Raw genomic sequence first — 19,232 nt, 5'->3', positions numbered from 1 at the left:
GGGATGCGCTCCCGCTGCTCCTGCTGACAGGGCAGGGGGCGGCATCCAGCCTCACCCACGCCTTCGCTTCTCGCGCTTTTGGCGTTTTAAACGAAAGAGCATGCATAGCTAGTACAAAATAACCTAGAACTGCTCTTATTTTACAGCATTATTTTATACTCACATCATTTTAATGTATACCCAAACATTAAAATGTATAATGCTTGAGAAAGAATAATTTTAAAGACTAAAACAGCTTTCCGTTTTGGAAATGAAATTAAGACTTCACTAAAAACTGATATATACGGTGCTTAGTATTTTAAAATATGTTTGTGAACGGGGAAGAATACTCCTTGCCTTATGAAGCTAATTTTGGAATGATACTTCAACACAGGAGTGATTTCCGCGCTTCGGCTCCGTTCCGATGCCGTACGCTGAGCGGCACTTTCACCGGCACACACAAGCGTTTCCCTGAAATCCAGGATGCCGACTGCCCGCCGGACGCCCGCTGACAGCCCCAGATCGCGGAGCGGCTTCGCCCGCGGCACCGCCCCTCCGCAGCACCTGCGCCACCGCCCGCCCCCGCCGGCGCCCAGGCTGGACGGCCGCCCCCCCGGCCGCCCCCGGCTGCCTCCGCTGACGGCGCCCCCCCGCCGGCGGGGCCGCGCGCGGGAGGAACGGGCCGCGGGGGGCGGGGGCCGCCGGCGTCGCTCCCGCCGCGGCCGGTGCGCGGAGCCGCTCGCCGTGGCCGCCGTGGCCGCCGTGGCTGCTGTGACCGCCGTGGCCGCCGTGGCCGCAGCGCTCCCGGCGGCAGCCGGCAACCGCGGGCTCTTCCCGCCCCGCGCCCGCCCGGCTGCTCGTGGCGCGGCCGCGGGCGGCCGAAGGGCCTTCGGGAGGCACGGGGTGCTCCGAAACGGTGAGAAATCGGGAGAGCGGAGAGGTTGCTCGGCTGGCAAAAGTAACCGTTGCAGTTTGCAAGTGAGTGCGCTTTTGAGACTTTATTTAGAAACACAAACCTGACCAAAAAAAAATAATCTTTTAAATTCTCAGTGAGGAAGCTGTTTTAGCACATTCCCGTTCATCAAACAACTGTTTAACTTACTAAAGTTCTTTAACTTCATCATTTTCCCATGCTTATGAACTTCTGGTAGACATAAAAATGTGCTTTCTTGCTGAACCACCTCGGTACATCTATCAAAACTGCAGAATTTTGGCCTGCTTTGTTGAAGCTTTTCGATGTTCTTTCCATCTTGAAAACTGTTAGATACCATTTATTTCACGTTTCATATTGTGTCGTTTCCACGTTAGCCTCAGCTTTTAAATTCTATTTCTGTCTTCCACAAAGGGGATAACGCCTTCCTCACACGCCCATAACAAAAAAAAAAATCTTTAAAAAATAAGCTGAATGCAGTTTGAAGTATAACGAAGCGATCACACGTGCTGGCATGTCACGTAATACTCATCCCCTTGTACTCCGGCAATAAGGAGCTCGCACAGCTCACGTAGAGTCACTGTGGTTTAGGCACAGGGAGTGGAAACGGCCGTTAGCGGGTTTAGAACGTGCTTTGCGTGTATTGGGGAGATCCATCAGTCCTTCTGCCCGATACAGATTGCTGTGCGTGGACTAACCGAGGAGGATGACTAACCAAGCCTGCCCAGGGTCAGCGTATTTTAAAACAGATCCTTCTGTTCCAAAATATTGGCAATTTATTCATGAGTCACTTTATGAATTTGCATCTTTCAGAATTTTAAGCGTTGTGTGACTGTGCCGTATTAGTAAAGTAAATGTGTGGCTAATTCCACCTTACTTCAGGCACCCTCTTTGTAAAGTAGGCTCTCCGATGCGTAATTTTCAGAAACTTACTGGCGTGTAAAATTCTGCTGAACTTCTGTGGAGCTTTAGCCATGCAAAATACCTGTTGTTCCAGCCGGGAAAAAACAGCAGGTGAGACCTTGTTAGGCCAGGAACTTTATGGGGTGGATTCTCCCCAGAAGTAAATTTTTTATATGTTTGAATTTATCATGTTGCATACTGAGGAACTTTGACATTTTTCATCTTACCATCAATGTCCTTATACAGTCATGTTGACCGAAACAACTCAAGCTGTGTACACAGCTTGCTCCCTTCAAAAATAACCAAACAACAAAAAAAAGAGATAAATCTTAAGACCAATTTTGTCTTCCAGTTTTGGACCTCTGCTCTGAATCGGCTGGGGAAGAAATAGTAAGCTTGTGTGACTCCGTACATAGCGGGTGACCCAATACACAGCAGCAGCTTTGCTGCTTCCCTTAAAAGGCACTCCGAGCCAATTCCAGCTGGGTTTCAATAAGGTGTCAGTTGGGCAGAAACAGTGTTTCTTTCTGTACTTCGCCTGCTTCATCTTCTGCTCCTTCCCTCCAGCAGCTGACTTGTCAAAGCGACTGAGCCATCAGCAGGTTGAGCCGTAAGCGTTTTCAAACGGATCCACTTCTGAAACACTAATTCCTGAAAGAAGTCGACAACTGGAAGACTGGGTAAGACGCCGCTCCTGGCCCTGGAGCAGAAGGGCGATACGCAATTGTGAGAGTTTCAGGCTTCCTCATAACGTTCGTTAAGAAAGGAGGGAGGAGCATCGTTAGTCAAACGGATCAAGCGAGTTGGTTGAGCCCCTGAGGCTGGAAGGGACCCTGGGTCTGTTAAGCGAGGTCGCTGCCGCTGCACAAAGCCACGGTGTATTTTCCTTATCATGAAGTTAGTAAGATCCTTTTAAAACAAATGAAGTTGCTTTCTCCTAATATTTGATGCAACTGAAGTCTACTAGCTAAAATTTCATTCCAAATTTTCATGATTTTTTTTTCCCCCTGGACATTTTATATATGATCTTGTCCCTCACCATACTAAACCCAGGTTTGCTTTTATTATTCTAGCCCTCAAGGTCATCTATCTCTTCCTATATAACACTCTAATCTTCTCCTTTATTGCTGATGACTCTCAAAATGTCATTAGCATATACCTACTTTTGTGCCAAGATCACTAACATAATATTCAGCAGCATTTTTCCCCAAGACAGATGCTTGACCAGCCTCCACAGGAGCTGAATTTTACACAGTGAGGATAGATTTATTTAAAAAAATAAAAGGAACGTCTATCTAAATTATAATCTGAAGTAGTGCGTACCCCCTAAAGACATGGCTATATTTCTCCGTCAACTTGACTGAGTACAGTCAGAAGTTCAAGAGTGGAGCTGAAGGAAAAACAAAATACCAAGTAACCCACGCCAATAGTGAAAAGTGCTGCTAAATCCAGGGCTGTATGCAGACGGCTTCCCTTTGCTTTCAGAATAACATTTAATATGGGATATGGGTTAACTTTTTTTCTCTGTAACGAACCTCGAGAGACCAGAGGAAGTTTTTCAGACTGAAATTTGAATTAGCTTGTGGTAGGAGCAATGTTTTGACCAAGAGGAGGCGGACCAAGGACTGCGGTAGCGCTGCGTTACTAATCACAAAAACGAGGTAAGCTTGGCTGGGACCCTTCCCCTTCTTCAGAATTTTTTCCCGTTGTCTTCTGCACTGACAAAATAAACCTGTTACCAAATAGATAGGCGCAGTCTATGGTCTGCTTCTGTAACCATATCCATGCAAGTTCGTTTGCTAAACCTACATTGAAAAACACAGCAGTAAAAGCACATTTTCTACATGCTGCCTCCGAAACATGCTTCCCTCCGATGATTTTAGGGTGCTTCCCAAGGAGGTGTTCAAACAAGCGCGCTCAAGCAGCTTTTTTAGTGCAGACGCATAAACACGGTCACCGTGTGCGCATTGAAAGCTGCGGGAACCCCAGCTAAGCAAGGGCTATTGCAAAATACAGAAGAATCTCGTCAAAGCCCGGGGTGTTGGTTGCCAAACAGACTTGTGATGGCGGCGAAGGCGGGCCCTGGGCTGCAGTGCCCTCAGCCAGCCGTTACAGGTACCGGGTAGGAGCGGGGTGGTCGACTCGGGCACAACGGCAGTTCCATCTTCACTCACAACCAGACATGAGCAGCAGGAAAACTCTTTAAACACTGTGGGGGGTTTTTTCCCCCTTTTTCATCAACAAAATTTGTGCCTCTTCACAAGATATAAGAGTATGTGTCATTGTTATTCATGGAAACTGTCAGGGTTTTTAACTCCGCCGAGAAACATGAAGAGTGAGTGGCAGATGGGGTCGGCCGCCTTGGCAAGGAAGTCCTCTGCTCGCAGAATGCCATGGTATGAGACCTGAAAGAAAGAAGAGATGACAGTTTAACTTGTGCTTATACATAAACGTCATCTGAAAAGAGGCGTTTCATTGTGAAGGAGCCTGAGATGCGTGATATTAACTCCTGCGTATAGAGGCGGATACTGTCCTCAGTCTCACCCTTGGATGCCAAGTGGTCTTGAAAAGCCTAAAACAGATAAATTAGGCTTCATACCACTAATGCAAACTGCTCTGGTGGCTTCCCAAAGGCTGGAAAGCCTTTAGCTCAGGTATAATATCTTGAGAACATGAACTTGAAGATATTATTAGAAATTTCCAAATCCCTACCTATTGCTGAGGTGTTAAAACTGTGGTGACTCTTCATCTTGGTAAGCGCTTTGTGTGACTTGTTTTCCCATGCCTATTACATGCTCTTCAGGTCAGGAGCATGTATCAGCGTAACTAGCTCCAATATTACACATCTCCATTCATGATGTGCCAATGGCCTCGGCGCAACGGCATTTAAAGCATGGGACGGACATCAGTGAAAAATACTTCTCGACTAAGTGTGTGCGTGGAACACGGGTGGGCAGGAGAAGGAGGCGACAGCCTTTCCCATGGCCAAAAGGAAAAACTGACAAAGAAAATCCACTTTGGGTGGACCATTGAAATGGAGTGCTTCCTTTGAATGTTGTTTAAAAAGGTCTTGGGTTTTTTTGCTATGTCAAATTTTAAAAATTCACTTACAGTGTTCATGTTTTACTCCTTTAGGGGTTTTTTTGTTGTTGTTGTTGTTTAGTTTTTAACCAATCCATTTGCTTCCACATCATTACAAATCCTGATTTTTTTCATAAAGTAGAATCTATAATTACAGCAGAAAGCTTCTTCGTAGGTTTTTTTCCCTCTCCTCCAGTATATATGAAATTGCAGATGCATATACCTGGAAAAAGTTCCAGAGAAGTCGGGATTTACTACTTGACAGACTTCATTAATCACTTCATAAAGAGCTCTTAACATTAGCTATTCTTAAATTTATCATTAACTTCAGGATGAAAGTTTTTTTAAAATCCATTTGGCTCTATTCTTAGCTATTTTTTTTATCCTTGAACATGGAATGATCCTCTTGATATCGTATTAAGTGACTAAAATTAGCTCCCCAAGGTGTGGAAGGCCCTCTATATCCTAGTTATAAAAAATGTTTCCGCTAAATAATGGCAGGGGGGGAATTCTCAGCTACATTTTTGAAGATTGGGCTTTACCGGGGAGCAACGTTTCTGTTTCAGAATGTTAGCTTTTTTGAAAAAATAAGTTTGTCAAGCCCCAGGAGTGAGTACTGGTGTATTGCCTGCAGCCCGATTCACCCCTCAGTCGCCCTGCGTTCTGTAGCTAAAATGAAGCTGCGCTTGTTCTCAGTTTAAGGAAGAACTTGAAGCCAGATCCATGTGCTCAAGAGCTGTAACGCTGAAGGGAAAGGAGAGGACAGATCGTGGATTCTCACGGATTCAGAGACGTTACTGGCCTTCCCCATCTCCGTTCTGAGCTGCCTGAGGACCACCAGCGCTCGGGTCACTGCAGGTCTCGTACCTGGTGCTGCCTCTCGCTATCGGGAGGTAAAACGAGGTTTAGAAAAATAGGGTAAGCTGGGTACTTCCAAACAACGGATTTGTGGATGTTTTAACACCAGAAATTGCCAGCTCTCGCGAATATTCATACAAGGGACAAGCATGTGCTCAGGGAGATGCCCACATGTTTGTTAACATTGTCTCTGCCCTCAGTTTCTTGGCAGTTATTATCTTGCCTTTTATTTGGGGTATGAGGAGAACCCCCCTTTCCCCCTCAAAAAAAAAATAAAATTGAAATCCCTCAGCTTCTTTACATTCAGGGCCACTTAGACAGATGTAACATTTTTTTACACCTGATAGCCATTAATACTTAATTTTATCACCTTCGCGCTATTATGAAACTCATTGAAATTAAAGGTTTTAGTTCAAAATTTTCAATAAGCTTTTGATGAAACTCCTTGGTTAGTTTTATCTTTATTTCCTTCATAATATTCGGTGATGTCTGTATTTCTTATGTTTGATCCTTTAATGTATTCTGAGTCCTACTGCTGCTGAATGTCCTACGAGCCTGAGTGAAGCCTCCGACAGAAAAGACAACTTGTGATGTCTGAATCGCAACTGCCAGAAAAATCTTCCATTTCTCGTGATGGCTGTTTTGAACTGTGGGTAACAACTTCCATGGACAATACTAAATATCTGCTTATTAAGACTGTCGATCTATAAAGATACTAGTAAGCATTTTTCTGAATGGCATTCTACTCCTTTGTGTTTTACCTTTGGTTGGCTTATCTCCGGTCTTTGACATTTGCATGTAAAATGTCAAATAGGTTAATCATTGAAAAGTGGAAAAAAACCTCTTACTAACACCCCTTACAAAAAACACTTTCTGATATGAAGTATTTGTCTTAAGCCTTGTTTCCTTCAGCATTTATTTCCTTACCTGTGTGTGGTGGAATCAATATTGCCAATCTCGGTCACACAGCTCATCAGAAATCACTGGATTTGGCGAGTATAATTTTAAATAAAATGGCATTTTCCCCTTAGTGATGGAGCAATACGTAGTGGTTAGAATGCAGGTTACGCAACTGCTGGGCTGCACCCAGAATATGAACCCCTCGTCTTGCCGCCTGTGGCATCTTCGATGCCTTTCTTCGGTACACCATGGAATTCAGAGCAGCAATGCAGTACAAATGTGCTGCTTCTCACTCGCTTCATGTTTTTATATACATTTATCCTAGAAATTTGCACTGATAGGACTGGAGCTGTCAGCACTATGATCTTCATTTAAATTCTCTCTGACAGTTTCCTCATCTTCAAATTTGAAGAAAGTGTTTATGTAGCATTTGTTGTCCTAGGTATCCTTCTGAGAAATTAATAGTCAACCGTCAGTGAGTTGGGGACAAACCGCATGTTATTGGCACGGAACTGTTGGTAGCAAACCAACATTTTAGTTTGCTCATTTTTCAAGCCGGTATCTCCATCTCCGGCACATCGGTGAGAGGGAAGGGTGCGGGCCACTACAGCCTTTGAGGTGACATGGTCTCTCTGCGCAGGCCACTCCAGGGACTTTCTTCAGGCCTGCAGAAGGTGTAGGGCGTCCTGGGGAACGGGCACGGCGAGGGCCTGGGGCGTGAGTGCTCAGCTGGCCAGGGGTGCACGGAGGGCGACAGAGGCACAGCTTGGTGCCATCTCATCCACTCACCCTTTATCTAAACTGAAACAAAGGATTCCCAGTGCTGGACCTGGGCTTAGTCTTGTAGAGAACTGTTTGGAGCAGCCCAAAGCAGAACTGGAGGCAGATGACCATCAAGCAACGAGGAGCTCCCTCTAGCCCGCTCGCCTGTCCTATTTACCGATGTAAATGTCTTCAAAGATTGTTGGCAATGCCTCTAGTGAAAAATCAGAACTGCAGGTGACAGCTGATACCTTTTGATATATTCTGCACATTTTACAAGCTTGGTGAGATGAGACTTTCAATCTTGTTAAGGAAGCTTTGCAGAACTGCTTTATTCCAGTAATATAGTGTTATTTGAGATCCAACCTGGACCTGAGAGTGAAGGCCCCATGTGTTATCAAAGGAAACTCTTGGATGTGACAAGAGTAATGTTGATGTGTGGCCTTACCAGACACCTGGAAACTACGGAGTGAGCTTTCTGACCAGAGAAGGCCAGAGAGAAGACCTAAAAGGAGGGCTGATCTTCAAAAACGCTGAATGCTTTTCCTAGCTAACCCAGGGCTGAGTTCGTTCTGTTCCTGTAAAGCTAATCTATAGCTTCTGTTTGTTGAAAGAGATGATCTAAAAGAAGATCACTTTTTTTCATCCAATTTCCTGCAAACGCCATGTTCCTGCACCGTATTTAGGTCCAAATTACTGTGGGTTTTTGTGAAAGGAGGAACGAGAAACCGTTTTTTCCTGACATCAGTGTTTTATGATTACTGAGCTATTTAGAAGTATTTTACATTGTACTGATTTTCTCTCTCAAAATAAACTTTTCTGATTACCCTTACATTTCAGTGATTTCTTTTGTGCAGTAGCAAATCCGCAGCTTGTGAGGTAACTGGCAAAAACTCTGATCCATCAGCAGTTTTGTTTGCCTTCTTGAGTTCGGAGTGGCACAGCAACAATGAAGAAGCAATCATCCATCATCCAGCTAGTCAAACAGAATGAAGATTCGAAAGTGGAAATAATTCCTGGCATTAGCATTACTCATTTAAGTTCTATGTGACTTTTACTGGGGCAATAGTTCTTCTTTGGAATTTAAGCCAAACTTTATAATTCTGGAATAGGAATGATGATGTTTTCTAAATGCCAAAGATTTTTCGGGGGGGCTTCCCCAATATTTTTTTCCTACAATTTAGTTCTTTTCATTGCTATTAAACTTTTTACTTAAGGTTAGCGGAGCTTTAAGTGTCCTGTGACTAGAAAATCTCCACGGGCTAAAAAGAAGTCTTCAGGTTTATAACTGCTTCAATTTTAATAAATCTTTGTAGCATACTTCTCAAGTGAATTTTCTGGCTCTATGCAATATATGCCGAACCTGGTAACTTAAAAAATACAAGTCAGGATCCAAAAATCCTGATAAAAGGAACTTCTCTTGAGTTTCTCTCTGGGGACTGAATTTCTGTGTTTCCGACATGAGTAGGAGGGCTCCTAGCTTTCCCTTTCAGCTGAAATTCTCAGTTAACTTTGAGAACAAGAGTTGGATTCTAAGAAAAACCCCACGAATGAGATTTACGAAAAAATATTTCCACAGTTAGCAGCAGTACAAATATGTGATGATGATTCTGAAACTTGATGACAAAACTGGAGACAGAGGAGGCCAAAATGACTTGGAAACAGAAGGTCAATGAAGAACTGTTACATGCATTGTTATTTATAGCCAGAGGCTATATTTAAACGAGCATTTCAGTTTTTGAGGTGAATACATCAAAAGTTTTCTCTGCAGAATACATTGAAAATACATGTTCTCTGTGGGAGTTTGGAGGATCTTGGATTTTGAACTTCCGTGAAAGAGTACTTTCCTGCCACTTTGAATTTCCATTTCTATTTCTGGTGCGCTGCCAGCGTCATGCCATTCCCCGGAGGTTTTGGTCGATCTTAAGAGGTGGGATACGGAGAGAGGCTGTGAGGGACCCTTGGAGGTCGGGGGATGAAAACCAGCCATGACAGAAGCACGTCAGCCCCCTGAAGACCAGAATCGGCAACTGTGTGTGACTCCACTGCAGACCTGGGTTACACCAGCAGGAGGGCAGCCCCCCTTGGCCCTCATCCCACCTTTGAGAGTGGTTTGCAATGCCCTGTGTTGTCTCCGGCCAAGCATCTGAAACAAGAGGTGGGAACAGAGCTGGTCATTTTACATCCCGAGCCACCTGGAGGGAAATCCCGTCATCAAAGCAAACTCCCATTCCATTACCTTTATCCGCTCTTTTATATGGCAATATTCCAGACGGTTAATCACCGTTTTTACTAGATACAGTCTCTGTTTAGAGCACATCAACCTCTATGTTTGTAACAGTGAGGACGAAGGTGGTGCTTTATCTTGAATGTGAGTGCAGAGTTTGGCCCCTGCACTATTAGCTCTGAGCGGCAGCTTTCCCGCATGAAGATCAGCCACGCGCTGGAGGCTCCTCTGAGCAGTTCTGCACGTAAAGCTCTGATCTCCATAAACGTGCTGCGCAGGCTGCCCGAGCTCAGCTGCCAGGTTTGAAATGCGGGGCTGAAGAGCTTCGCATAGTCCCTCGCTGGTGGCTCTCGTCCCTGCTGAGGATGAGCTGATTTTCTGCCCTAGGCCGTATCAGAAGTTTTGGTGGAACTTTGGCCTTAGGAAGACATTTTGGTAGCGGAAATGAAAATACGTCCCCAATACACTAAATTGTGGTGCCAAGGTGTGCACCAGTTTCAGAATGCACCTCTTTCAACCTTTTCCACATGTGGCTTCAGATTTCAAACAGCAAATTCTTGAAGGTTTGAACGTGTTCCTCTGCAGCTCCACCACAAGTCCTTCTAGGGCAAGCAGACGCTACTGCCACATGCCTTGATGTGTGTTTGCAGCTGATAACTCACAGAACAGAGAGGCTTTTTTCTTTCTTTTTCTTTTTTCATCTGTTAAACTACCTTAGCATGTTAAAAACTCAGCAATTCTTATTAGGGCTAGGTGGCTTATGATTGCGGGAAAAAAATTATTTGCTGAAAAATGTGCCTTTATTCTTTACAAAGCAGACCTGAATTTGCCCGTTGTGGACTATGACCCTTACTACAAAATCATTCTCAGGATTCAGGAAATTAAATAGAATTTCATTTACTGAGAGTGAATGTCTGCATTCACTTCGACCTCCAGAGAGGGACTCAGCCGACGTGCCGTGGGACTCCAGTATGCAGCGTCTCCTGCCAAACCTTTCCTGCCAGTACTCCTGCTTTTTCTATACCATTATTATATGATCTCATAGCAATCATTTCTATACTTATGATGGTTCCAGCTATTGTGCTTCTCGCACCAAGCGCAAGAACATCAGAGCTGAATCCCTTCAGACAAAAAGGCAGCTGAATCAAAATCATCTATATGCCGGGTACGGTTCCTAACCCTGGATGACGAGCTAAAAAATTTAAGTGGAATTTCTGACAAGACCAATGCTCTTTGGTTTTGTGAATAATTCTAACTTTTGGTGGATTCAACTCTTGAATACAAACCCCAAATTTTTAAATTTGGTCAAATGGAATACCTTCTTGATTAGCTGCAACCACCAAAAAGTGCAAGGGCTTGCATAGCCCTTTTGGGGATCTTCCATGACTTCCTTGTAGCCTAGCAGGGCAACAAGAAAGTAACAGGGTACATCCTTTCTCCCACAGAGGATGGAGCAAAGCCTGGCACACGGCTCTCCTCCGAGCGAGGCGGCTTTACGCAGGTCTTGCAGCCATCAGAGCGAAAGCAAAACTGACGGGAAACTACAAAGAGACTGAAGTACGAAGGGCTCCGTCTCCCATGGGGGAGGCCACCTTCTGCCGAGCTCTGTGAGGATCTGTCCCGCGTCGGAACACAGGACAGTTCTTGCAGTCAGGATTACAGAATAGAAATTGTTTATTGAACTGGTATCTGACAGTGGAAGACAGACACAAATTCAAAGTGTTTTTGACAAACTGGATAAATATTCTGGGAAAAAAATGACGATAGTCGATAGAAATGGTGCAAAAGGGAGAAGCGTTCAGCCATAGAAGTAGAAATAAGAGCAATGAATTAGGTGGTGGTTAATTTGAGGGAAATGAAACCAAGCAGAGCTTCAGTTGTATCACAAATTGTCATTAGCTAACAGGCTAATGGTGCCTCGGGGCAGGGCCCCTGCGGAGCCGACCTCGCATGGTCCCTTCCCGTCCTACTCCATCGTGGAGAGCTTTGTGCTGTTCCCTCCCAGTCCACCTTCAGCGCTCGGAGTTCTTCTGTTCCTCCCACGAGCTTTCCTTTATCTCCAGCTACTCCCCTAAAAATAACCTTTAACTGCCTCTTTTTACTATTTCATGCATGCATAGGAAACGTTCCCTGCACGAGACGGTTCTGTGGATGGACAAGATTGATCTCACCTGTGAAAAACAGAATCATTGAATAGAATCATAGAATTCCTTAGGTTGGAAGGGACGTTTCAGATCATCGAGTCCAACCATCAGCCCAACCCTGCCCAAACCCCCACTACCCCGTGTCCCTCAGCACCACGTCTGCCCGGCTGTGAAATCCCTCCAGGGATGGCGACTCCACCACTGCCCTGGGCAGCCTCTTCCAATGCTTGACAGCCCTTTCCGGGAAGAAATTGCTCCTAATATCCATCCTAAACCTCCCCTGGTGCAACTTGAGGCCGTTTCCTCTTGTCCTGTTCCTCGGGTGAAGAGAAAAAGGCCAGGACTCCGCCTCGCCATGGGCAGCGACACACTTTGGCTACAGAACGAGGGTTCTCACCCCAGGATTTAGACCCACATTCAGAAATATTTCAGCCACCGACAGAAATACGGGCCGTAACTGAAGCGACAGCTTTTCGCGTGAGGGCAGAAGAAGTGGAAGTCAGATGTACCGTTATTTTCCGTAGCCGCTCCCAGCCCGGTACCGGTTTCCCCGCCACGCGGAGGCTGAAGGTGCCCCGGGTCCCGGCCGGCTCCCCCCGGCTCCCCGCCCAGCTCGCCCGCGGGGCGAGGAGAGCCGCGCCCGGGGCCACCAGCCCCGCCGGGCCGGGTGCCCAACGCCTCCCAGGCAACGAGCGGGGCTGAGCTGGCGACGGGACCGGCCCCGCTCCCAGCCGCGGACCCGGGGGCGGCTCGGGGGATCGGGGGAGCCCGGGGGGCCCCGGCCGCCGTTCCCCCCGCGCTTCACGTAGCGGCGCGGAGGACGGACCGGAACGGGAATTGCCGGCCCCGGCCCCGCTGCGCGGCGGCGCCGCCCGGCCCCGCACCGCGCTGCCCCGCGGGGCTCCGCCGCCCGCCTCGCCCGCCGGCGCGGAGAGACGCGGAGGGGCGCGGAGGCGGCGGATGGGACCCTGGGAGAGGGGCGGGCCCGTGGGGGGGACACGGCGGGTGTCGGGGCCGTTCCCTCGTTCCGTTTAAACTTGGCGGATCGCGCGCGATGAGCTCACGGCGCCGCGCGCCCCCGCCGCGGGCGCGGAGGGGCGGGCGGGGGGCGGCCTAAGGATCCGCGCAGCCCCGCCGCTCCCGCGGAGCCGGCAGGAGCCGCCGCGCACCGGGGGCGGCGCTGTTTGCCGAGCTCGGCTGGTGGGGCTTCACCTCTTTTTTCTTTTTTTAATTTTTTTTTTTAAATTTTTTGCGCCCCCTTTTCCCCCACCCGTGCGCAGCGCCGCCGCCCGCCCCGGGCGCAGGTGGACCCATGCGCTGCCCCGGCAGCGGCACCGCCGGGGCGGGGGGAGCGGCCGCCGGCCCCGCCGCCGCCGCGAGGGGCGGCCCCGCCCGGCCGTGAAGAGGCGGGGGGGGGCGGCCGTGAGGGGAGGGGGGCGGCCGTGAGGCGGGCGAAGTTTGCGCTTGGCGCCGGGGCCCCGGAGGCAGAGCGGGGAGGGAAGGAGCCGTCCCCGCCGCGCCGGGGCTGCGCCGCCGCCGCCCTCCCCGGAGCAGCCGGCGTTGGCCATGAAGAGGAAGCAGAAGCGATTCCTGCAAATGACGCTGCTCTTCACCGCGGCGCTGATTTTCCTGCCCGACATCGGCCTCTGGGCTCTCTACAAGGAGAAGCACCTGGTGAAGCCCGCCGAGCCCGCCGAGCCGCAGGTAGGCGCGAAGACGCCCGGGAGAGCCGCTCCGCGCCGCCCCGCGGTCCCCGGTGCCGGCGGCGGGCTGCCGCCTCCCGCTGCGCCGCCCCGGCGCTCACCGCCCCCGGGGGTCCCGGCGCGGAGCGGGGCGCGGGGCGGCGCGGCAGCGGGTGCGCTCGTCCGGCCGCCGCGCTGTGTGGGGGGGCGTGCGTGTGGGGAGAGAAAGTTGGGGGCGAAGCGAGGAGCGCGGGGGGCCGCGGGGCCGTGCCGGTCTGTGGGTGCCGCCAGGAGAAGTGGAGTTTTTACCGCGACTTCGCGGTGCTGCCGGGCCGCCATAGCCCCTGCGCCGGCGCGTGTGGCCGTGAGACGGCTCGGGCTCCCCGAGGTGACCGACCGCCTCGGCGTTGTGGCCGCTCGTTGCGGGGAAGCGGGTGGGAGGCAGCGCCGGCCCGTTCCCCGCCCAGAGCCGCCCTGTGTCGCCGTGCCGGGCCGAGGCACGGCGGACTCCGCCGCTTTTCCGCTTTGCAGCCGCCTCGGTCGCCGTTATTAATAGCAGCAGTTGGCACAAGCTGGTTTTTTTGCTAAGTTATTCTTCGACTCGCTGGGTTTGCGTGGGGCTCGTAAATCACGGCACGACCTGCGCTAAGCGAAGTTTAGTTTTAGGGAGTTGTTGTAACGCGGTGCTTTAAATGTCCACCAAAGCTTGTATTTGTTCTGTTAGGGAGCGCTGTGCTCCTACACTGTTAATTGTCAGTGTAATTTAAATATAATATAAATTTTTCATAGATCATTAGTAAGAAATTATGGGATTGTTTGATCTTTTAGCTTGTTTACCACTTTCGTAGCCTTCATGTTAGTGTATTAGACAGCATCGTGTATCATTTTGCTGTATTAGTAGTCTTAATTTCAAGGGTCATCACCCATGTATATAATGCGCTTTCCCCATACTAAATGTGTTTAAGTCAACGGCTTCAATTGAACGATAACGTATGTGATTCTGTGTTAATACAGCTATCCTTTACAGAAGTTAGTCCTCCAGAGTATGGGAACTTTGGGTAATGAAATATGCTGAATGGAAGATACTTTGTCGCTCCGGGAGGAAGTTAGGGAGGGCATCGTGATTTGAAGCTTGCTTTATTTTTCCAAGGGTTTTAAAATGCAGTAGGTGTCAGGTGCTAGATTTTAGTTGGAGGTAACTTCTGCTGAAAGAGACTCGTAAGTGTCTGTCATTAGTTTACAAGGTGCAGACTGTCATCTTTGCAGTTTCTGCTTTACTTTGAGATTTAGGAAAGCAAAGGTGTTCAATGCAAATAACGATCTCCGTGTTTGTTGCGAGGCTGTTTAAAAAAGCCATGCCTTGACATGAGCTGGAATTGCTCAAGCTGAAGAGCGCACCCTAAGTAGAGCATGGCTGGATGGCACTCCAGGGGAGATAAAATGGATGGGATGGTGGAAGGGGCCCTTGGATACAGGGGCTGAGCATACATGAGGGGCTGCTGAGGCTTGTAATGAGACCCCAGCAAATTTTGAATGCTAGGTTTTCTGAAAGGGGCTTTTTACTACCTTCCCTTTTTTTTCTTTTCTTCCTTTTTTTTTCCCCCCACCTGCATACTAATTGAGCAGTAGTGGAACTGTCTAATGGGAAGACAATACAAATGAGCAATGAAACTTTGAACCTTACAGTTGACTCTAACACAGTTCCGCTATCGCCGTCAGGGTTGCCGTGATGTTGGCAATGGTGTTACCTGGTGAGGAGAGCAGGCTGAGGTGGAGGCTGGTAATGCAGTTATGGTACTCTTTGACGTGTGCGTTGTAACCCAAAGTGCATACGGGGAATAAGGGCTGAGATGCAAGTTGTGAGTTCAACTCTTTTAAATCTAAAGGAAATTGTAAGAAGATGGTCAGTGTGTTTCTTCGAGACTACACTAGAAAATGAGGTCATACTAGAAAAGACAACACAGGAATCATGGAGTAGTATTGTAATGGAAATATAGCTTTTTCCCTGCTATGAAGTTAGTAGGAGATGTGAGAACTTCAGCACTCGGAGCAGCCACTCTCTGCCCCTGAGGTGTTTGGTCACTCAGTAGCTGGTGTGAGTTAACGAGAGTGTGAGTTAACTGAAATGCAGCAGACTCTTCTGACCCGCTCCAAGGCCGTGTCGGGGTACGGGAGGTGTGGGGTCACGGACGAGGCAGCGGAGGGCACTAGGGCTGTGGGGAGAGGGGCAGAGCCCTCGGTGACGGAGCCGTCGGCTGAGATGGTTTTGCCCCCGTGGGCAAAATGCCTGTCTACTGGTCTTCTGACCTCAGCAGTAAGGCTTATGAACATGCCATCATGTTTCAGTAGCAATTAAATTAATGTTAGTGATCTTCAGGGTTTTTTGGAGGAGATGGCATGGTGAGGTCCTGATTTTTCTGAGTAGTTGCAAATTAAGCTTTCCCACACGTTGCTGAAGCAGACGCCCCCAGACCGCCCTGCCAGCCTCTCCCAGCGCCCGAGCGCTCGCCCCGGCGGCGGGGCGGAGGAGGGATGTTTGATACCCTGGCAGCAGTAAGCAGAGACGCTGCTCAAAAGCAGTGCAGGGTGCAAGCGTCTTCTGTTGGTGTGTGGAACGGTGTCCCCTGGGGGCTGTCTCATTCCCCCTGCCTCGAAGAGGGCACTTGAGCGCTTTAGAGCTACCCAGGAATTCTAAGGTGACCAAATAAGTTACAGAAGAGTATTTTTTGCATCGTGCAGATTCTGTTTCTGGGCGGAGAAGCTCTTTTCTTCTTTAGGAAAGATTAAAACGTGAGAAAGTGGTATTGACAACCCTAATTTCAGACAGCGCTAATGATTTTGATCACTGTACGTTAATTCTATAAGCATTATTAACCTCTAAGTGTTTCACACAAACTTACCATGGCTTTTTTTAACCTACCATATTTTCCTGAGGTTTTCACTTGTGAACTTGATAGAGTTGATCTTTATATTTTGTTAATTGTTATTTACTTTTGGTGTATCACAAGTGGAACTTCAAGGGTAAAGGTACAGGTATTAAGGTTCTGAGTTACGTGGAGCAGCAAGCTCTCCATAAAATACAGTTTGACAGTAAAAGGAAAAAATACAACGAGGAAGAAAAAATATAATCAATTTCTGGTTAAATTCCAGTCAGTCTCCCTTGCTGTGCTATGAGAATAAGGGAAACTGAACAGGGTGTTTTGTTGCCTTTTTAATAAAAATCTTATAAATTCCTTAACACATTATGGTCACCTTGACTTTTGATTACAGTTTTTAGTTAGTTTAACTTTGTCCTTTTTTTTTTGGGGGGGGGGGTGTGTGTCACTGAAATATTATGTATGAGATATAGGTATCCTGTCTGATCTCTTCTTTTGACAAAATCCCAAGGCCGGGGTGTTTGGATACTAAGTTATGCTGATAAAACTTCTAATTTCAGTTTTGTTTTCTGTGGAGGAGAAGCATCAGTGCAGTACAAGCAGTAGGATGTAACCCTGGCTATCTGAAGTTAGTGCTACTTTACTTGGCTACAGTAAGGCTTTGTCCTTGTCTGTTTATATACTTCCAATATATGAAAAGTAACTTCATGCAAAAGAGCCAGCTTTCCTGCAGCAGCTTGCCTGTAACACTGGCATTTGGTGAAAAGTGGTGTGAGGCGTGTGTGTTCCTGTTGTTACGGGATGCCAGCGTGGTTGCTGAAAGGAGGGCAGTCTAGTGATGGAACCCTGGGGGCATTTCCACTGCATTTGGGACTTTTTAAATGCAGTTGTCACCTCCTGCTTCCTGGCGTCAAATCTCCTGACTTAAAATTGAAGAGCAGCATCCCGTAGTCACAGATGCTCTGCGGTACGTACTCACAGGTGTATCACTGCAGTGCTTTAGTGTAAGGCCAGGAGAGACAAGAGATTTCTGGCTTCGTTGCACTCACGCTTTGGCGCAGCCACTTTAGCCTCCCGGTGTGGGCACCTGCTGGGGCTGGCCTGTGTTGCAGTTGGCTAACGGGACAAAATCCGCCCTCCAGGGCTGGGGAAGTCCTGACCTGGGCTCCTGAATCCAGGGAGCGTTTTCTGCCTGAAATCTGTCTTGCTAACAGTCATTGGTTTCTGAAGTCAAAAAAAGGTGAAAATTCAAATTTACCCCAAAGCACGATGTTTTGTACAGGTTCTGACAATCATAGCAGTTGCAGGAGAGGTGCCTCCCTTTGCTGCCTGTCGGTGCCAGCACAGTGCAAAGCGTGGGCTGGTGAGTTGTGTTTGTGGGGCTGCGTGAAAGCTGCACCTGGGAAGTGGCACTTTCTCTTTTTCCCCCACTTGGCTGTCTTTCCCTTGCTTTTCCCGTTGATTTCAGCAGCGACAAAATCTTGTGCTGAGCGTGTTTTGGGCAGGACGCAGCCAGCCCCCTCTCTCCGGCAGACACCGACGGTGACTCGTGGAGGTGGTTCCGCTGTCCCGGTGACTCGCCTTTGCTCTCGCCACACACTTGTGAGGCGGGGGGAGAGTTTTGCTTCTCTTTAGCAGGGGGGTAAATCAAGTATAGAGTGACAAACAGGCCTGAGTCTACAAAAAAAAAAAAAAAAAGCAGCTGCCTGACTATTGCTGACATTACTGTGCACTATTTAGGAAGAGTGTGTGGCCCACCGTAAAAAACACTGATGAAATGAAGCGTCGCTTTCTCTGCTGAGTGTCCCCGTTTCTGTGGCTGTGCTGTTCCCGGCAAGTCCCTGTGTTTCCCCCCAGCATCATCCGGGGCCTGCTGGGGTCCATGCCCTCTGTCCCCCGGGGCCATCACTGTGCCGGGGGTCAGCCCCACGGCCCCCCCTACGCGGCACGGCAAAACAGAGCTTAGTGCCTGAAAACGCGGTGCATTGGCAGTATGCGTTTGCCATTTAACAGTCATACAGTCAACGCTTCTGTAATTCACTTCTTTATCGGCATTGTTCGTGTATAATTTTATTCCCTTGTATATATTGGAGCCTACTGAGGAAAATATTGTTTGAGGTCTAAAACCTTTGTTACTTTTAAGATACAATATTATTTTTGGCAATTAGCAGTATGTTTCTGTTGTATTCAGTATACCAGAGGGAGCCCTCCTGTGGTTAATTTAATACCTACCAATTTTCAGGAATGTTACTAAACAGAGTATATCTTACAGGATAAAATGGGCTGGTTTCTGTATTTAGTTTTCTTTCCATTTAACTCATCATTTGTAATGCATTTCAGCTAGTATTGTTGCGTGTAGTGACTTTTTTGTTTTTCTACGCAGAGTGATTTCAGAGTGATGCGAATGACAGCACAAGGTGAGGAAGGCTCTGTGCAGGCCAGCGCTCGGGCCCAGGGAAGGACTGGGACGAGGGGGCCCCGTGGTCCCACCGAAGCTGTGGGATGCAGGATTGCTCGGTGATGAACACCCAGGCTGTGTTTTGTCCCCTCTCTGGGACACGCTGCTCACTTCTCACCCAAACCTCCCTGTCTGCGGCTGCGGGGAATGCTGGGGGTGTCGCTGCGGTGTTTGGGTCGGGGACCCGTCACGGTGCCCTGGGCACATCCCAGCTGGAGCAGGGCGGCGTGTGCCCGAGATGCCACCCTGTGGGTAGGCATCTGTCTGTTCATATAGAGAAGAAAGAACAATTCAGCTTTTTTTTTTTTTTAATTTTAAATTTTTTTTAATGCTTGGACGGGTACCTTACGGTCTTTGTCCAGCAATGCGCCGATGCACCCATTTGTAGCTTTGGACTGAAGCAAAACTGAGCTATTCCTATGGATGGAGCT

The 19,232-nt window shown here is 48.3% G+C and overlaps 1 protein-coding gene across 2 annotated transcripts in view; it reads left to right on the top strand.

Annotated features, from left to right (window-relative positions):
- The first annotated feature begins 12,708 nt into the window (after positions 1 to 12,708).
- The window catches only part of GALNTL6 (polypeptide N-acetylgalactosaminyltransferase like 6), a 459,205-nt gene continuing 452,681 nt past the window's right edge, over positions 12,709 to 19,232 (top strand). For both annotated transcript variants that reach the window (XM_074588461.1, XM_074588460.1), the window contains exon 1: positions 12,709 to 13,489. In XM_074588461.1, the coding sequence (XP_074444562.1) occupies positions 13,352 to 13,489 (138 nt within the window). In that variant the 5' untranslated portion in view covers positions 12,709 to 13,351. The remainder of the gene's footprint in view (positions 13,490 to 19,232) is intronic.

The sequence above is a fragment of the Larus michahellis genome, chromosome 5 (genome assembly GCF_964199755.1).
Source record: "Larus michahellis chromosome 5, bLarMic1.1, whole genome shotgun sequence".
Lineage (NCBI taxonomy): Eukaryota > Metazoa > Chordata > Aves > Charadriiformes > Laridae > Larus > Larus michahellis.
Note: the sequence above shows the minus strand (reverse complement) of the source record. Positions and strands in the feature narration are given on the sequence as shown.